Source organism: Argentina anserina, chromosome 6, assembly GCF_933775445.1.
Source record: "Argentina anserina chromosome 6, drPotAnse1.1, whole genome shotgun sequence".
NCBI classification, from domain to species: Eukaryota; Viridiplantae; Streptophyta; class Magnoliopsida; order Rosales; family Rosaceae; genus Argentina; species Argentina anserina.
In genome coordinates, this window is record NC_065877.1 from 26,291,535 (window position 1) to 26,311,452 (window position 19,918).

General features: G+C 37.1%; 6 protein-coding genes across 6 annotated transcripts; 4 read left to right on the top strand and 2 right to left on the bottom strand.

Moving 5' to 3' along the window:
* The first annotated feature begins 299 nt into the window (after positions 1 to 299).
* LOC126800645 (uncharacterized) lies at positions 300 to 4,575 on the top strand. Its single transcript, XM_050528038.1, has 10 exons — positions 300 to 656; positions 876 to 970; positions 1,276 to 1,343; positions 1,428 to 1,471; positions 1,682 to 1,759; positions 1,847 to 2,000; positions 2,748 to 2,897; positions 3,003 to 3,110; positions 3,574 to 3,639; positions 4,150 to 4,575. Exons 1-10 carry the CDS (start codon positions 394 to 396, stop codon positions 4,243 to 4,245), a joined length of 1,122 nt encoding a protein of 373 aa, XP_050383995.1. The 5' UTR covers positions 300 to 393; the 3' UTR covers positions 4,246 to 4,575.
* Positions 4,576 to 5,171: 596 nt separating this feature from the next.
* LOC126800644 (F-box/kelch-repeat protein At3g06240-like) lies at positions 5,172 to 6,899 on the bottom strand. The gene is made up of 2 exons (XM_050528037.1): positions 6,796 to 6,899; positions 5,172 to 6,462 (listed from the first exon to the last, which is right to left on the bottom strand). The coding sequence occupies exon 2, from the start codon at positions 6,459 to 6,461 to the stop codon at positions 5,325 to 5,327; it is 1,137 nt and encodes a 378-aa protein (XP_050383994.1). The 5' UTR covers position 6,462; positions 6,796 to 6,899; the 3' UTR covers positions 5,172 to 5,324.
* Positions 6,900 to 7,018: 119 nt separating this feature from the next.
* On the top strand, positions 7,019 to 8,324 carry LOC126800643 (F-box/kelch-repeat protein At3g23880-like). Its single transcript, XM_050528036.1, has one exon. The coding sequence runs from the start codon at positions 7,019 to 7,021 to the stop codon at positions 8,207 to 8,209; it is 1,191 nt and encodes a 396-aa protein (XP_050383993.1). The 3' UTR covers positions 8,210 to 8,324.
* Positions 8,325 to 10,032: 1,708 nt separating this feature from the next.
* Positions 10,033 to 11,276, top strand: LOC126797170 (putative F-box protein At3g16210). Its single transcript, XM_050523842.1, is given in 5 exon segments — positions 10,033 to 10,073; positions 10,164 to 10,289; positions 10,371 to 10,716; positions 10,718 to 11,134; positions 11,271 to 11,276. Coding segments are annotated over 5 exon segments (936 nt in total).
* A 3,011-nt stretch (positions 11,277 to 14,287) lies between these two features.
* LOC126797171 (putative F-box protein At3g16210) lies at positions 14,288 to 15,307 on the top strand. The gene is given in 4 exon segments (XM_050523843.1): positions 14,288 to 14,632; positions 14,634 to 15,023; positions 15,025 to 15,161; positions 15,163 to 15,307. Coding segments are annotated over 4 exon segments (1,017 nt in total).
* Positions 15,308 to 17,686: 2,379 nt separating this feature from the next.
* Positions 17,687 to 18,928, bottom strand: LOC126800647 (F-box/kelch-repeat protein At3g06240-like). Its single transcript, XM_050528039.1, has 2 exons — positions 18,274 to 18,928; positions 17,687 to 18,165 (listed from the first exon to the last, which is right to left on the bottom strand). Exons 1-2 carry the CDS (start codon positions 18,926 to 18,928, stop codon positions 17,687 to 17,689), a joined length of 1,134 nt encoding a protein of 377 aa, XP_050383996.1.
* Between the last annotated feature and the right edge of the window lie 990 nt (positions 18,929 to 19,918).

A 19,918-nucleotide genomic window follows, 5' to 3' on the forward strand; every position in this document is an offset into this window, starting at 1 on the left:
CCATTGTAAATTTTGAAATCATAATAAAGAAGTAAATCAGAAAAATTTGAAAAATAGTAGTATTTACCAAATCCAAGAAAAACAACCAGTCATGTAATCTCATCACTGTTCTTCTTCCCCCACTTCTCTTAAATTCTTGTGAGAATCGGACACCCCGTAAAACAAAACTAAGTTAAAGTCTCTCTCTCTCTCTCTCTCTCTCTCTTTCTCCCTCTAAAAATAACTCCCGTTTGAACCGGTCCATCTATATCTTCCCCCATCTCTCTCTTTCAATCAATCTCTCATTTCATTATCACCCTCCTTTTGCTTCTTCCTCCCTCTCTCTCTCTCTCTCTCCTCTAGGGTTTTGACCAGAATCACCACCTATCCAAAGTTGCCATCTTTTTTCCAGTAATGACTTCATCTGTGAAACCCAACATGTTGCCTCCAGGGCTGGTCTCCAATCTTCAAGACGTGTTGAGCAAAAGGGGTGGTGGAGGTGACCAATCAACCACTGAGGCTTCAACTTCTGAGCCTGCAGAGGACCCTGTTGATAGCTCCAAGCCCATTGTTTTGGTCACTAATGGCGATGGGATTGACTCCCCTGGTCTTACTTACCTAGTTGAAGCTCTTGTCCGCCTAGGCCTTTACAATGTTCATGTCTGCGCTCCCCAATCGTGGGTTTTCCATCTCTCTCTGAAGTTTATTACTTTGTTGTGTTTTTATGTGTTTTGTGGTTGTGTTCTGATTTGGGTGGGTGGGTTGTATTTGGTTTATTGGTTGCTTTTGTGTTATGTTGGTTTTCTCATCTGGGTATGTGGGATTGTTTCATTTGTTAGTGTTGGGATTGTGGTTGTGTGATTATGTAGTTTCTGAAAGTTGGTTGTTTGGTTTAGGGACAAATCAGTATCCGGCCATTCGGTGACGCTACGAGAAACGGTTTCTGTTAGTTCTGCTGATATTAATGGCGCCACTGCTTATGAAGTTGCAGGTACAGTTATGTTTCTGTGCTGTTTTTTCTTTATTAAATCGAATTTCAAGACTAAAGTCGATGTACATGCCTTTTTTTTTGTTTCATTTTTTTCGAATTTGGGGAGATCATTTCTTGCATTTCTATAATTTAGTTAAAAAGTTTGGAAGTGAGCACTTGTGTGATGTGGTTTTTGCGCTGATAATGAACAGTATATAGTCTAGTCATTTGTTATGTTTCGTGGTTAGTTACTACACAGTCTGCAGGGCTTTGTTTTTTTTTTTTCCGGTTATCTATAGTAATACTTGCGATGATTCTTTGCTCAGGTACTCCCGTAGATTGTGTGTCATTAGCGTTATCTGGCGCACTGTTTTCTTGGTCAAAGCCTCTGCTGGTTAGCATCAACATGATGTTTTTTTTGAGTTCATATCTAACTTTGGTGGTTGTTGTACTAAATTTTCGAGAATAATGGGTTCAGGTGATTAGTGGAATCAATCGGGGATCAAATTTTGGTCATCATATGTAAGTTTTCACTTATTATCTCTGCAATGATTGGTTATCTTCAATTTTGCTTGTATTCTGCATTCAAAATTTCTTTTAGTAAACATTTTACAGTGATGTCCAGTGAACCCGTCTAATGGCTCTATTGTTTTAGTTACCCTTATAGCAACGTATACCCTATATCTTGGAGAGTGGTGAATAATGTTTGCTACATATATTAATTTTCACCAGGTTGTACTCGGGTGTTGTTGCTGGAGCTAGGGAGGCACTAATAAGTGGAGTACCCTCTCTATCAATATCACTGAATTGGTGAGTTTTGAATCCATGCAATTTGATGCTCAGTTCTCTACATATTAATATTGATAAGTTAATCTTTTGTGTCATAATCTAATCTAGGAGGAAGGATGAGAGTCAAGATAATCATTTCAAAGATGCAGTTGCTGTTTGTTTACCTCTAATAAATGCAGCTATTAGGGATATTGAGAAGGGGGATTTTCCCAAGAGTTGCTTCCTGAATATAGAGATTCCATCATCTCCTTTATCAAACAAGGTTTGTATTTTTGAAGATTGTTAAATCTTCTGGCATGGAAAATAGTCAGATAGATTATTGATTTGTAATTTTGTATATTATCTGAGGCCTCAAGACTTGAATGTTCAGGTTCAGTTTATTTATTTTATAAATTTTTTAAAATGTATTTGTTTACTTTACTGCCTCAATTTTAAAAAAGAAGAGGTCTTGAAGCTTTAGGTAATTCTGGATTTTCATTGTTTCAACTTGTAGGGTGAAAAATGCTAATCTTGTACTAGGTGTATTACCAGACGATAGTTGCTTGTATTTTATTTATGTTTTCACTACTAAAACATCATAAGGCTAATCAACAAAATTGAAAGAGAAGACATCCTACATTACAGATGGTAGTTTTAGCAGTGAAGCTGAAAAAACCTGAAATATCTGGACATTGCATGAGAAAGTTGCTGTATATCATTTGTTGCTATGCTATTATGTAAGTTGCAGTTGTGAAAGATCTCTTTGTTAACCATGTATTAGTCATTACATTAATTTGTCCTAATTCTGTTAATTAGTTAGTCCTAGCTGTCATAGATAGGATCAGCTGTCACACGTGTCTGTTTGTGTGATTTTTTTGCTTACTACTTTAGCTGTTTTCTTCTTCATTTCTATAACAATTCAACAGAACTAACACAACAATTCATTTCTTTTCTCTCAAGCTGTTTAGCTTTCACTCTTCTCTTGTATCTTCTCTTCTACTGAATTAACATAAATTCCTTTTCTTGATAGGGTTTTAAAATAACCAAGCAAAGCACATGGAGATCTACTCCCAGCTGGCAAGCTGTTTCAGCCAATCGTTATCCTCAGGGGCATTTTATGAACAGTCAACAAAGCCTTGGGATTCAGCTTGCACAACTTGGCCGAGATGCATCTGCTGCCGTAAGTAGTTAGCTTTCACTAAATAGATGTCTTTTATTGTAATGAAGATTCCCTGTCTCCTTTGGTTTTCATTCTTGAATTGATGTTTCCTACTCCTGTTTTTAGGGTGCAGCTCGTCGTGTGACGACACAGAAGAAGAATGTGGAGATAGAATCAACTGGAGCTGCAGGAAAATCTGATTTTGAACGGGTGAAAAAGTACTTCCGGCTAGAGGTAAGGGCATGTGAGGTTACATCTGGAAGCATCTGTATGGAAGGTTTAACTTGTTTTTGAAATGATTCCTGAAGGACATTAAGAGTGAGGAAATGCAAATATGAAATCATAGTTCATTGTTAGGCTATTATATTTTTCAACCGGCACAGTGGTGCTCTTGGTCTAGTTAATTTTATGTGAAAGCATTGGTGTGTGCTCACTGTAGGACTTTCTGAAAATTAAAGTACTGTAGAGTTGTATTCTACTAACAAGTACTAAAGGCCTGTTCAGGATAGCATATATTTCTACAAGTTGCTTCGAGGAATTTCATTATTTTACAAACCAGCACAGATTAAGTTTTCAGTACTTTAAGTTACACTTCTTGTTTGTCTGCTTTATGCTGTTGCTCAGTTTTTTTTTGTACTGCTTTATAGTATATTTCTTGATGTCAATACTAACCATGAGTATATAATTATGTCTGCAGTTTGTGGATAAAGAGCAGGAAAATGTGGATGAGGATCTGGATTTCAGAGCACTAGAAAGTGGATTTGTAAGTTAAATATTTATATCATTTCTCTATATTTAATTGTAAAGGTGTTAAATGTTGAATGGTTAAGTCCAGTTTGTCCCAAAGTTCATATTCATAATTTACTCTTCTCATACACTGAGACATAAGATGATTTTGTAGGTGGTTGTTTGAGTTATAATAAAATTAGTTGTAGTAAGAAGGTTGTGCCATTAATAGGTTCATCTTGGTTTTGGTTAACATTTCCTAGCAGGGTTCACATCATTTTATAGGTCCCAGCTTTAATTACAGAAAAGCTCTTAAATGATCAGGTTAATTTATTTTGCACCTGTAACTTTTAAAGGCTCATTGATTTTAATTAAGTTTTGGCTTTACCTATCTTCATAGGGTATTCATACAGATCGTGAATAGATAAATTTGCATTAACCTCTTTTAGGTGGCAGGTGTAATGAATGAATTTCTCATGTTTACGTTAGTCTTAGTTAGAGACATTTATTATTAATAGCAAGAATGGCTGATTCTTTCATCTAACAGGTATCAGTAACTCCTCTTTCCCTTTTACCACATCTCGAATCCGATACTCAAACAGCTGCATCCAAGTGGATCTCATCTGCTCTTCAAGAGCAATAAGGCTTTCCCAGTTCCAACTTGACTTTGTGTACATCTGGATTTCCGATCTTTTTTTCTGGGTCTACGGTTCCATTGTTTTATTACCAATTTAACAGTTGATCACGATTTTAGTGTCCGTTTCTATAATTTATTTCTGTAGTCTACACTTAAGTTTTTGTTTTGGTTTATTTGGTCATGGAGCAAATGCTTCTGATAATCCTATGGCATGTTTTAGAAATGCCAGGTTGTTTTCTTTCTATTTTACCAGCCTAACATTGCCGGTTGTATTGTAATTGGATTTGGTTAAAACCTCAGTGATATGTTATATTTTAGTTCCAAATGTCATTGCATTTTTTAGCAATTGCTTTACACAGCAAAATAATTTCACAAATGATACTTTAGTTCAAGCTTCATGTCATATACATCATATACCCGTCCAAGTTTAAACTTGATGAATCCAGATTAGTTGCTCAACAAGTTCCTGACAGTTTCATTGCAACAAGCAAAGTAGTGATTCATTATACCCTTGACATTTCAATTGAGAATCTAAAGGATGCATCTCTTCAAGTATGACATTACCCGAATGGAAATCCAAGCACATACGGCTCATGCAGAGCACTAAGCATCTTCCACGACAAAAACAATGAAAATATATTTTTTGATCCCTAAGAGCTATCCAGTTTCAAACAGGCTGAATTGTCCTGAAATTAATCTTAAGAAACAAGGCTCTTCATCGGAACGATAAATACAGGGATGCAACTCATTCCACGACCAGTCGACCATAATAATTAATGATTTCTCCATGCCTTGCTCCTCACTTGTAAACGTGATCATTAATACATTTCTGTATAACCTACTGTACATGAAAGTTAACTATTGAAAACAGATATCAGAAACAACTGCTGGTTGAAAAAGTTGGGACATTTGCCCATTTGTTATATTCCACAAGAGATACAATCATTTAAATTGAAGGCCAATCAAAACAATAAAGGAGTTTGTTATCGACAGTGCATCAGTACATTTCTAAATGTGACTGGTCATATGCACAGATTCTAAAGAAGATAAACAATACATAGGACTTCTAAAATTTTCCAAGTTCTCTAACGATCAAGCAGAACCAAACTTTCAATGCAAGTACCTGCGGAAGTTTGGGAATGACTATCATACGCCAAGCCGATTCCTGTTTCTGTAATCAGCTTCATTTTGAGATCATATAAAACCATCTTCCACGTATCTCCTTCAACACCTTCAGTACGCTTTCCGTTTCTTATGATGAGTTCATTCTGGATATTGAACCCCAACGGCAAACTTCCAGGGAGTAAAACTGCAGTGTGCAACTTGGTAAAAGACTGTCCTTGCAGAATCCATATGTCTGTCTGTTCTTGTAAATTCTGGCGATCAGGAGATTCAACGTATGAATAAAAAAGGCAAACTGAGTCATTATAGACTCTAACACGTGTCAAGCCAATGGTGGAGATAGTATCAGGTACAATCAATTCTTCGAATTCTTCACTGTCCGTATCAAATGAGACAAACCTAAATTTCATTGACTTTGTGAAAAGCCAATATGCCACTCCATTGACAAATGCGCATCCTTGACACCAGTCCGGATTGAACATTAACCAAGGAGGAATTACCTCAATCATCTTCCATGAGCCAGTGTTAACACTATAGACCTGCAGCTTAAATATAGATCGAACAAACCAGCCCATCCTTACCACTCTATAATCATTAACTTTTGGGTTGAACCCAAATGAGAGAGAGATATCGTAACTGGAGTAATGTGCCTTGAATCTTGATTGGGGAAGAGTCCTGAATTTCCTAATACATGGGTTCCAAATACATATGGGACTACTTGGACGCAGTACCTGATCCGAAATACAAAGTAGGCCATTACTCCAACCATATATCCTAAATTGCTCTTCAGTCCATAACGGATGTCTTAACTTCAAACACTCCTCAAATGTTTCAGTAGAAAATAGAGAGTAGCAAAGCGCTGGTTTCTCTCTCAACCGCTGTAGGGCAATTAGATAGGTATGCGAAAGTTTGGTAACATTCCTATTAAGATGTGTTCTAACAAAACTTGGGCTGCCAATCAAACCACACCATATCTTGGACACACACCTAAATCGAAGAAGAGACTTTACAGGTAACCTTGCTAGGATGTTGATCAAGACTTCTTCAGGGATATAACTGACACTACTAGTACTAATTTTGTTGGATTTGTTTCTTCTCATCCTGAATATAGCAATCAATGCAAAAGAAGTCACAAAATATGATACTAATTCCAGTTCGGCTCACAGTAACATACAACCAATTACTTTGTCTACAACCAATTGAGCTATATAACATAATGGAAGAAGATCTGAATCAAAATGGCAAATGGGTGTGAGCTTCAAAATTGAAATTCCAATCTTTACGCTACCACAGAAGCATCAAGTAGAACTTAATCAACTCATAGCTGTCTGAAACAGAAAAATCTTAAAATGGGCCTTCCACAACGAATTTCGAAGTAGCATTTATATGGACAAAGACCGTAAATTTGAACAAACTGGTCAGAAAAGCTCGTACCTTGATCGACAACTGAGATGTTCCAAGATTTTGCGGCGACAGAGAAGAAGTGAAGAGTTGGGGATTTTCGGTCTTTCTAATATTCCTTTACTTGATGGTTTTTGGGTTGGACTTGGTAGAATAAATTGAGTTGGCCCAACCCAAAAGACTGAGACCTTTTGACTTAAAACTAGGGATGCTTCAGTTCAGACTTCAGGTGATACCAAAGAAAAACACATGAAAGATGTCGGACGTTGTCTGCATTCGGCGGCAGCGACAAGAAGTTGTCTCCGTTGTGTTTAGTTCTGACTCTCTTGATTTAGATGGTCTCATTGTCGAGATCCTCGCACGGCTACCGGCGAAATCGCTACTCCGATTCCGGTGTGTTTGCAAAGCATGGAGGGCATTGATCTCCGAATCGTACTTCATCAAAAGACACCTCATCTGCATCAACATGAACTTCAGCACCCGCTTCTCTCTTCTTACCAAAGATCAGGTTTTCCGATCCGCGGAACACAAAGCAGTATTGAAGTGTTTCAGCCATGATGGTCATCTTCGAACCAGAATGCTTGATTTTCCGGTACTTGATTCTCGGTTTAAGATTCCTAATATTCAAATCGTTGGTAGTTGCAATGGCTTGATATGTCTACTGCTTCATATTAGTGATATGCTTGATATTGATGCTATACAACAACCCTTTACCTTTATGTTATGGAACCCTTGTACTAGAGAATCTCAGGTCCTACCCCTACCGCCCTTTCATTCCCCCCATAGTAACTTTCGGGGCTTCGGTTATGATTCAACCACTGATGATTACAAAGTAATACTAGGTTGCTGTAGACCTGGTCATGAAGTTGTTTTCGTCTTCACGCTAAAAACGGGTTCATGGAGGAAGCTTGAAAGGCTCAACAGGTATTTCCATGTGCTTTCGGTAGGGAGTTTAGTTAATGAAGCTCTGCATTGGGTATTGGAAGATGGGTTTTTTATTGCTTCCAAGTTGGTGTCATTTGATCTAGCAGAGGAAGAATTTCATGAGATTCCATTTCCCTTTCATACCAATACATCTAATGAATGGGGAATTATTGCCAATGTTGGAACTCTTAATAATTGCCTAACCATGTGCATTCAAACCACTGGTTCCCAACTTGAGTGCGATTTTAAGATGTGGGTGCTGAAGGACTATGCAGTCAAGAATTCTTGGACTGAAGTGATATATATTCCACTTCTAGAAGATAAGTATATGTACGTGGCATATATCTATGGAAATGGTGAAGTTTTGATGTGGGCAACTCTCGATGGCTTATTGGCATTATACAATATGAAGGAAAAGACATTTCAGATTGCCAAAAATAAAAGTGCTTATGTGCATGGAACTGCTGTCTATTTAGAAACTTTAGTTTCGCCATTAATTGGCAGTACTGTTGCAAGCATGTAAGACCAACATAGGGAATCACCTTCAGGAGTTCAGGGCACTCCTTTTGTATGAGATGCTGAAGTCATATGTTGTGTCTCTGTTTTGCTACTGTATGAGATGCTGTAGTCATATGTAATGTTTTTGCCCCTGCTCACTCAATGTCGTATAATTCAATTATTGTTAGAGTTTGACAGGCAGTCTGGGGTGCCACTTTGATGATTCAAGTTTTACCTCCACTGATTGATGAATCATTGCTTCTAAGGTGAAAACAGAAACTAATTGATAAAACTTCTTTATGAGGTGTGCATTTGCGGCTTTGCCACTTTATGTTGGGCTATTATCTTTTATCCTACTTTTAAGTTTTAACCAGAGTAGAAATGCTTCTCAATTTTGAAGTTCTACTTGCCCCTACCTTTTGGTGCAACTGCATGACTCCTCGGAATGTAGCATGGTAAGCTTCATTTCTGTTTATATATTTACTAGACATCCAGGTGCTTATAATATTTGCATCTATATGTTCCATGATATGAAGTTATCTTTCCCACATTCTTTGTTCACTATGATCTGTCAATACAATCAGATAGGCTTCGGGAGTGTCTAACTGTACTAACCTCATCCACATAGAGCATACTTGGTAGTTGGTCTCATGTTTACCTGTTTATTTGATCATATTTCGACACTCCACTATATGGTTCAGCTGCATAAACTGGTTTGACATGCTACACTAAACAAATTAACATGATTTCGTTATCTTGTGTTCACAAGTGCATAGTGTGATAAATAGAAACATTTCTACTAATGAAGTTTGACGTGGATTATACATTTTTAGGCTGTCTGTTAAATTTTGATTCTGTCTCTAGAGTTGTAAACGTGGAATATAAATGGTCTTAGGTCAGAAGATTAATAAGGATTTCTGGATTTTCTTTTGCCTTGTTCTGTGACTAGATGATGTGCTTATTCTTCTCTCTCTCCCGTTAAAGCTTTCACCTCTCCTTATACTATGTCAATTTATGTTAATTTGCAACTGTGGCCAGTTTTAGAACTTTGGCATCAAACACCACCTGGTATAGACGACCCTGCTAGTTCTGCCTTCTTAATTAATGATCACATGACACGGTCTTATGCTGTCTTCTAATTCAATTATCAGTTGAGTTACTCTGCCAGAACTGACGTGTTGTAGAGCGTGTTATCACTCTGATTGAAATCATTACTGTTGGAATTGAGGTTAACTTATGTTGTAGAGCTTTTATTTTTTTAAAGGAAAATGGCCTCTGCAAATTTAATATGGGCAACTTATGTGTAGAGTTATTTTCATGCTTTCATATACCCATTTTCAGCATTTTGTTTTTTGCAAACCTTTTTCTGTTTACACTTTCAAAACACAGTAAAGCTGCCAAAGAGCTGGCAGATATTCTTTGTTACCCCTATCATCTGGTTCAGTTGGAAGTTGGTGTATTTGAAGTTCTAGAGTTCACAAATCGCTATAAACATTGATTCAGCTAGCATGTGTTTGCTAGTGAATAGTGTTGTTGAATATAAGGATTTCTACTTAGAATAATACCTGTATCCTGGTTAGAGTTGGAATATAAATGCTTACAGTAATGTTTGAAGTTTGATCATGGCTACTTGAACTCGTTCTATTTATTGAAGTTCATCATGCTTGATATACTGTTTCCATTGAAGACTGGAATTTACACCATAGCATTTAAGCCTCCTTCGACTTCTGTATGATTTTCAGATCATCAGATGGAATAGATATCTCTGCCCTATTGCACTAAAAAAAGAAAAAGTTCTTGACCATTGAACGATCTTTTTAGTAAAGATAATGCAGTTCGATCCACCTTATGAGCATTGTGAAGAAACATCATGCTTCTCCCGTCTCTAAGTATGCATTTGATTTCTTATCTCATATCCGATCAACAGATCTCAAGCTGTGACCTGCTTCCTTAAATTATGTTTTTTTTTTTGGTTACAGACGGGGTCAAAAAAGACCCAAACAAGAAAAAAGCAGAAACACTAAGACTCATAATGCAGCACATAAATCATCAAGGACTTGTGGAGTTTTTGTTGGTTCTTGCAATGGCTTGGTTTGTGTAGAAGTTAGATTCGACAACATAATGTTATGGAACAGCCATTGTTCTACAAACTCCGAGGCCCTTATGTTGTTGAACCATTGTACTACAGACTCCAAAACCATGATCCTGTGGAACCCTTGTGCTAGAGACTTCACGGTTTTACCAAATCCTCCTCAACTCATGGACTCTAATAAGCTTAGTAACTATCTTTATGGAGTCGGGTATGATTCTGCTAATGACGACTACAAGGTGATACGGGGGTTCATTTCTAATTCGGATGGTGCTGAGGAAATCATGGTTTACATCTTTTCACTGAAAACCGGTTCTTGGAGGACTGTCAGAGACGTTGATCATGTCAAATTGAAAAGAATATTGCATGGGCTGTATGTAAACAGAGCTCTGCATTGGTTATATACTCTACCGGAAGGAGGATAAAAAATTATGTCTTTTGATTTTAAGGGAGGAGAAGTTTGAGAAGACAATTGCATTACTCTTAATTGATGGCCATTTTTCTGATCTGTTTATTCATAAAGACTGTATCTGTATAGGCGCTTATCCAACTGGAACCAACAGTATCGACATATGGATGATGAAAGAATATGGGGTCAATGAATCTTGGGCTATAGTAGTACAATTTTCTTTGGAGAATTGTCTATCTGATCCTGGTTATAGATTCTGTCTCTGGTCTGTGTCCATTTTGGAGAATGGTGTAGTTTTGATTACCGGTGTGGGTCAGTACGAACACCTCGTCGTATTCTCTAATCTAAATGAAGATGAATTCACGCATTTTGTTGAGGTTGCTGTGGCCTATTCTCTTTATACTGTCACTTATCGAGAGACATTAGTTTCACCAGACCTCCAATTCAAGAATGTGAGTATTCTTTTTTCCATTAACATTAGAATGTTAGTAGTATTGTTACCTGTACGTACGTGTCAGTTTTCGGTACTACCTTGTTACATAGTTTGTGTTTGCAATTGCTGTTCTGTAACGTATCCACTTTGTTCAGCTTTAATCAACTTTTGTCCAATGTAAATTTTATTAGAAAATCAATTTTAGCATGAAGTTAAATGTCATCATATATGATTCAAATGCATAATATCGTGAATTTGATATGCGAAATCTTGTCAATGTATTGTCGCACACAGCATCAATTATGCACAGCACAAGTATTCAATTTCTTACTTCAGAAGTAGTGTGAGAGTTGTACCGCTTTTAGTACTTCTGTTCAATACTGTTAGAGTTGTACCTCTTTTAGTACTTGTGCTTGTGTTTGATACTGATAAAAGTTTCGTCACAATTTAGCTATGTACTAGGCAGACTCCAGATTTTAGCATCATGTTTAGTGAACTATTAATAATCTGTTTCCCATATTATTCCATCATATAAAATTGGTCTTCTCTTTTCATCTCAATGGTTGGGCTATTAGATTGTGAGAACATATGTTGTATTGTATAAACTGCATTTCGTTCTGAACAAGTGAAATACTTCTAATTTAACTTATAACTTATTGTAGCTTAATTTGTAGGTGAGCTTGTAGCTCACTGCTGCCGTTCTCAAGGATAGAGGGAGGCAGTAGTGCTTTTAGCAGAAGAAGCCTGGGTGTAGTTCAAGGTGGGGATGATAATGAGCCGGGAGAGGTGCGTGTAATGTCTTTTTTCCCATTCTTTTCTCGATTAAGGAAAGATGTAGAAGATGTGTGTATAATGTTTCTCCTCTCACTTGGAAACGAGTTGGGATCTCCCAAAAGTATAGTGCTTATGCAAAAATAAAGTTGTTGCAGGTTGTTTGTAGATATTGTACTAGGAATGAAATATCAGGTACCTCTTATGGTATTTATTATGACCATTGAAAATTGAAATGTTAGTTGTAATGACCCAATTTTTCGGGATCAAATTTTATGAATTCTTAAAAATTAATAAATTTCGTAAAATTAATAAAACGTATTTGTTTCGCTTCGTGACGTTGTTGAAATCGAAAACGGAACTGTATTCGGAAAATTAAATTTGAAAAACGTTATGTTTCCGCGACGCGGGAGTCGACTTTTATTCTGTCACTCGTTTCCGAAAACTTCCTTTACGAAAGTTGTAGAGCTCGTCAATACGAGTTCGTGGACACGTCACGCATTCTAATCGAACGTCGTACGTGAAAGTTATTAGCGATGGAAGTTAGTTTCCGATTTTAGAAAAGGGTATAAAAAGGAAGTATTAAGGATTAGGGTTTCCATTTTCGAAAACCTTTTTCTCTCTCCTCTCTCCCCGCAGCCATCCCCCTCAGCTCGAGCCTCTCCCCCTCTCAAAGAAATCTCACTGCCGATCTCTCGCCTCAGGGTGGCGTGGCCCTCACCGCCGGCCCCTAGGCCCTCCCCAGCTCGACTCCTCCCTCATCCGAGCAAGACGCGACCTCTCTCGCCACCGAGGAGCCACTTCGACAAACAGAGATTCCTGCAGTAAACTCGCTGCCGATGTATGGAACCTTGAATCCTCTCTAATCGACGTTTGGGTGGCGTATAACACGACATCGGAGCTTGAATCGGAAGCTTTAACGTCGGCGGAGAACTTGAGATTTTAAGAACTTCACGGCGACTTTCCGGCCAAACCCCGGCGATCTGGGTTACAAAGAAGGTATGGTTGTGATCTCCTCCCCTTGCTTGTGATTTCTCATGTTGGAGTTGTGTTGATTTGATGGTTGTGGACGGAGGTATGGTTGTGTTGATTTACTGGATAAGTAATATGTATACAGTACGTATAGGAAAAGTAATACGTAAATAATATGTATATAAAGAAAAATACATATACAGTATATATATGAAAATTAATACGTAAGCAGTATGTATATGAAGAAAATTAATACGTAAATAGTACGTATATGAAAAGTAATACATATACAGTACGTATATGAACATTAAATACATGAATAATAATTTACGTGAACAGTAATTTCGTAAAAATCGAAAATTGCTGAACAATAAAACATTAGTACTGTTTCGACATTTGAGGTTTTACGTAACGTTTCTAATCATTTCTTCTTCAATCTAGGTGATCGATTAATCGAATGAAGGAATTGCTTTCAGTATTGTAGGAAATACGCTCAGGAAACTAAGGTGAGTAAAATCTTACAGTAACGAAAAAATTGAACATGATTTGTTTAATAAAGATTGAACAATCAAGTAAAACTTGATATCTATTCTAAATGAAAAAAATAAGGTCACCAAGACGTGGTTATTTGTTGGACTTCAAAATTTTCTTATTTTGTATCTAAAGCTATTTCGTTTGATGCTTCGGTTGCTTCCTCTTTAGGTTGTATTAGAGGTTCTTGTTTGTAAGTTTTCTTCGTCCATCGAAATAAATAAGAAAGCAAAACTTGATATCCTTCATTTTGGGGTGCTTAATTAGTTTTGCCAAGAGACTTCATTCTTTGTTTTATCTTCTGTATTCACAGAGCACAAATGCATAAAATTATCTTTAAAGTAATGTCTATTATCTATTTCAAAACTCCTACATTATAGGTTCGATTTCGTTGTTTAATGAGTGCGGAATTATTATTTAAGGTTACGGTTGAATATGTTAATTGTGTTCTCTTATGAGTCTTATTTGTGCTCTGTGCACAAGTTAGTGGAATGACTATCTTTGTAATCTGTTCATAAGATTAGAAAAATAAAATAAATGCTTTCAATTTGGAATTTTAATTAGATGAAGTATTAATTTTTTAGATCGTATTTGAAGCCAAATACCCCGAAATGCAGGCCCAACTAAAAACAGATCATAAATCTAAGTCCAGCCACTCGATGAGGGAAAGTTTCCCAACACTCTGAGGCAGCCGTCAACAAACCCTTACTCACTCGGAGCAATCTGAGGAGGGATAAGGCACAAGAGCAACCTGAACGCTACCGGAAATGTCACCCCGGCGACAGTTCTGGTGGTCGGTCGCTGCGAAACTTTTAAGTACGTTCCGATAATTCAAACACTTCCGCACCAGTTTATGTACAATTAGTAGAGTTTCTATCAGTCAATTTGTATGCCACAAATGGGAAACACCGATGTCATGGTTAAGCGAGCTCATACGGACTTTGGGGACTACGAGGAAGATGTGGTTGCCGAGATCCTAGCTAGGTTGCCGGTCAAACTCTTGATGCGATTCCGGTGCGTCCGCAAGTCGTGGCGTGCTTTGATTTCCAAACCCTATTTCTCAAAGAAACACCTCGGCTACAGAGAGAGCCCGCGCAAGCTCATTTTCAAAGTGGATCCTCTCTTGGCTTTGGACTTGGAAACTATTAATGTTTATGTTACTGGCGATGGTGGTCAGTTTGGTGTCACTCCGCTGGATCTCTCGGTACAACGTTGGTCAGTTATTCATGGTGCTTGCAATGGCCTTGGTATGTGTAAAAGTTGACAACGTTATTCTGTTATAGAACCCTTTTACCAGGGACTCCAAAGTTTTACCAAAACATCCTTCAGTAGCATGGAGCAAGGATTTTTATGGATTCGGGTATGATTCTGCTAATGACGACTACAAGGTGATACGGGGGTTCAAATATTTAAATGGTGCTAAGAAAATCATGATTCACATCTTTTCACTGAAAGCAGGGTTGTGGAGGACTGTCGTGGACATTGATTATGTTGCATGTACTACGCGTCAGGGGTTGTTCTTAACGGAGCTCTGCATTGGGTATATTGTCCACATGAAGGGGGGCTCAAGAATTCTGTCTTTTGATTTAGGGGCGGAGAAGTTTCAGAATACGGTTCCATTACCCTATGCTGACGTACTGGTTTCGTGATCCTTTTATTCATTATAACTGTCTCTGTGTGCTTACTTGCCCAACTGAAACTAACAGCTTCAACATATGGATGATGAAAGAATATGTGGTCAAGGAGTCATGGACTCAAGTAGTACAATTTTCCTGCTGCAGATTTTCTTAGAAAGTATTTCAGGCCTCTGTTCATTTTGGAGAATAGTCTAGTTTTGATTAACACTATGACTATGTGTTACGGGATGAGTTTGCAATGCACAAATAGGACCGCGCGGCACTTGTTAATTGATGAGTGAGCAACAAGTTACCTAAATGAGTATCTTGCAAGGGACAATGAAACCACACGATATTAATATAGTGCTAGCAACAAACAAGAACACAGTTTATATAGTTGTAAGGGACAATCTCATGAACAAGTACAATCGAGTGGGCAACAAGAAATAATCACACGAGGCACAGATGATTGAATACTTCCTCTATTTATTGATGGTAAGACGGTAAGGGAGACAAAAGTACATGTGCTTACATATACTAGTTATGTAGTCCAACTGTCGCCGACTAGAAACCCCTCCCTATAAAAGCATATTTTGCAAAACTAGACTTGGCATGAGAAAACATGAAACATTCCCACCATCTATGAAACACGGATATGGACACGAGTGTCCGTATTGGACACAATTCGATACGTGGACACGTAAATGAAATTTTTGTTGGATACAGACACGTTTTAGACATGTTAATTAAATATTAAATAATATACCTAATTAAAAAAAATATGTAGCATAATTTCTTAAATTAAAACAAGATCTCAAATATGAAATATCAAATATAAATACAAGTCCGACAAAGTTTCAAACTTTAAACAAAATACATAACAAAATTCAAATATAAATAGTTCATAATTTCATTCAAACTCCAATGTCATCCTCCACAATGTTCTCCAATGTCAATATCATTATCATCATCAACATCATCAAATAAGTATCCCTCCAATTGTGGTTCATTAAGTGTAAGGTTGGCAATCTCAAGTCTTCCGACATTAATGTCTTCCGAGGATTAAAATTGATCACCTCCTACATCCCACATAAGAGTTTCACAACTATTGTAAATTAGGCTTTTCCTAGATAAGAGGCGAAGATTGGTATGCACAAATACCAAATCTTCCGCTCTTTGTGGGAGTAATTTGTTCATTTTTAAAGAATGAATGACATTATATGTGCTTCAATTTCTTTCACAACAAGATGAAGAATTAGGTTGATCTAGAAGCTTCAAGGCTATACCTTGAAGAGTAGGTGTCGAAGCTCCATTGATTGCCCACCATGTAATTGGCTCTAATAAGTATCTATCCCTCATAGCATCTCCACTTCCAAACTCTTGCATACACATAGAAAAATTGGCAAATTCTATGTTAACCTTTATTCTTCTTCTGTTTTTACATTTAGTTATAATAATTATTACAATGGGCAAAAAGGAAAACTGTTGTTTGGCGGTTCCATAAGCGTTGTTTGTTTAATTAATATTGATATATATCACTCTTGGAGATATGAATTCTTAACTCTAAAAGGCCCGGAAACCTCCAATTCAGTAAATAAAAACAATTGCATAAGCAAAATTACTAGCATACAGAGCAGACTTAATTACTGAACCGATTGCTAAAAACTCATACTAATCCAATCCGAACAAAGACCACCAGATCGGGGTAGATAACCTCCTTTCCATCACAAAACCGACTCTGAAATCAGATCTAAACCCTTCTATCAAGGCAGAAGGCGGATCTGTAACTCACCACCACGAAACCTCCTTCCTAGGTCGGGCACCAACCCAAGAAGAGAAAGCAAAGACCGAAGGCAAGCAAAAAATAGTAGCGGCAAGGATGTCGGCGGCGATCGACCAGGAGAAGAAAACTCACCCTCGTTGTGTTTTGCTTTTTTTAGGTGCGTTCAAAGGCGTGTGTATCATTTTTGCTCTCACTACATATATTCTTTGCAATTGTTCAATGTTCTGTAGGATACCAATAATATCGTAGAAAGCATGCTGGTGTATTGTATTTGTACATTTAAGCATCAATGGGAACACTTATTTGTCCCTAAATTAAGTGTTCGTAATGTTCATAATGGGGACACAATATATTCTTTGCAATGGTTCAATGTTCATAATGGGTACACAATGACTTAAGTGTCTATAATTGTTGCTTAATAGGCACAAATGTTTATATGTCCCTATTCTAATTGTCCCTATAGGCTAAAGATATTTTAGATGAAGATAGATTTGTATATATTATTAAACCATATACAAGAGACCTATATATAGGAAAGCCACAAACCACTTTTTCCGCTAACTCCCATAGACCCATACCGGGCCATACTATCAGACATATCACCATGCTTACCACCATTCTATTATACAACAATTCCTATAATCAAGCTTGAATACATCAATAACATCACCATACTAAATTAACCAAACTGGTGGTAATCACCCCACAACCAAACACCAATTAGGTATGGTGGCAAGTACCACCAACTCTCGGCCATATTTCTAGTAGTGTCAATTGATGTATCCATCTTATATATCAATGGAACGTTCTTATTCTAAAAAAGAAGAAGGGCAATTTCAAGTATTAGTGTTTGGCAGTTCCATAAGCACTATGTTGCTAATTGATTTATACCGATCAGTTAGTTCGGTAATACCAAACTTTCTGTGTATGTAAATACATAAAACATTTCCTCATAGCCAATTCTGGTAATGGCCAACTTAATTCCTGTTTGACGATCTTCCCTGGTTTCGTAATCCACCAATATCACGTCTGCTACACCAGTCCTGTAATCGTGCTTTTTCATAACCACTTCATCATCTATAACCCCGATCGTATGATAACATTTGCTAGGATAATAGAATGGATGCCTACGTTCCCAACGTTTGTCTTCAAAAACCCAGAACTCACCTCTATCCATGCCCTCCTCATCAGAACAATACCAGTGGAAAATCAAGCAAGGCTTTTCCTTGAAAGGGTAGATATGTAAACTGTGTGAGCTGATGATGGACTCTGGTAATATGAATTCTTCAAATTCTCCTGTGGCCGAATCGAAAACCATCAAGGTATACATGTAATCTTTCTCAAGAATTCGGTAGGCTACTCCGTTTATGAATGTACCTTCATGATTGATGATGAAGAATTGAGTTAGAATTAGAATAGTTAAGGGGTAGCTAGGTATTTTGCATTTTGCTCGTAACACAAGCAATATATAAAAACATACATTACCTTCACCATGTTTAAAGTTGTATTTTAACCATGGAGGAATTTCTTCAATCATCTTCCAAGTGTTGGTGCTAAGAGAATAGACTTCGACTGTGAAGGCATCCTTGTTCATCCACATCATTCTTACTACTTTGTAGTCATTGACGCTGGGATGGAAACCAAACTGGAGGGACATGTATCGAAATTTATTGTTCGTGCTTGATGGAAGGGTTTTAAATTTCTTAATGGATGGATTCCATATGGTAATAGGACTCCTGCAACTCAAACTGTCTTCTGGATGCGAAATGCAAACTAATCCATTGCTGGAACCATAAATCCCATAATGTTCTGTGCTCCCTGATGGATGGCCTAACTTCAAACCAGGCTCATATGTTTCGTAGTGAAACAAAGACCATTGAAGAGGTTGGTTAAAGTTTGGATCATTCGTATCGACGATACATTTAAAGTTTGGGTGGTGGAGGCAGATTAGATGCATATTTCTGCGGTTTGTGAAATTTGTGTTTAGATTTGTAGAGACAAAATCAGGGCTGCTAATCACATAACTCCATGATTTGCATGCACATAGAAACCGCATAAGGGTTTTCGCAGGCAGTCTTACTAGGATGTCCATAAATACTTCTTTCTTACAAATTGTGGACGTCATCCTGAAGGAAATCATAGAATAAAAACGTTGATTAGAATGTCATGAAATTTCTGATGATCACAGGAGCATAAATTTACTCAGGAAAAAAAACAGGAGTATGATACTTTGATTTTTGCAGAAAATCCAGTGACTCGCTTCAGGTGTCCGGGTATCCTAGATACCAAAAAACTCAAATATTTTGTATATCAAACATCCGAAGATAGAGATGGATAAACGACTCATGGAAATTAAAATACTTATAACCCTCCATAAAAAGAAAAGCGAAAGATTTGGATACAAGGCAGGTTCTTAGGAGTCAAAAATGACTGAAATTCTGGTGTGTATGAATGAATATATAGTGACCACCAGAAAGTAAATTGCATCCTAAAATGAAGCATTACCACAATACAATAAGGTTAGAAAAATCAAAATTTGTTTCGCTATTATGTTAGCGTGCAAGTGGTTTAATTTCGTTTCATGCAGTATTAAAGCTATCAGCTAGGCAGGAAATGGGGTTAACTAATGTTTTTCTTGATGTAGCTGGATCGATCGTACGTACGTACGTATTAGTGAATGTCGAGGCCAATTTAGTTTGTTTTTATTTCAACTTTGTATAATGATGCTAATGCATGGTTTGATTCTAAACAAATGGCAACATCAATATGCATGTCTTCGTGATGATCGCGAATACAATCTTGTGAGACTTATTTGGCAAAGTTTTAGGAATGGTACTTGAATTATCATTCACTGAGAATTAAGAAAATATCACATTAGTACATAATCAAGTCCGGTACATACCGTCAATAACACTGTTAGTTCATGTTTCTTTTGATTTTTTAGAGGGCAAAGTGATATTTTTCTTCTTCTTCTTCTAGTATACACCATCAATAACACTGTTAGTTTCATGTTTCTTTTGATTTTTTAGAGGGCAAAGTCATATTTTTCTTCTTCTTCTAGTATACACCATCAATAACTTAGTTCTATGTTTCTTTTATTTTTTAGTATACACCATCAATAACACTGTTA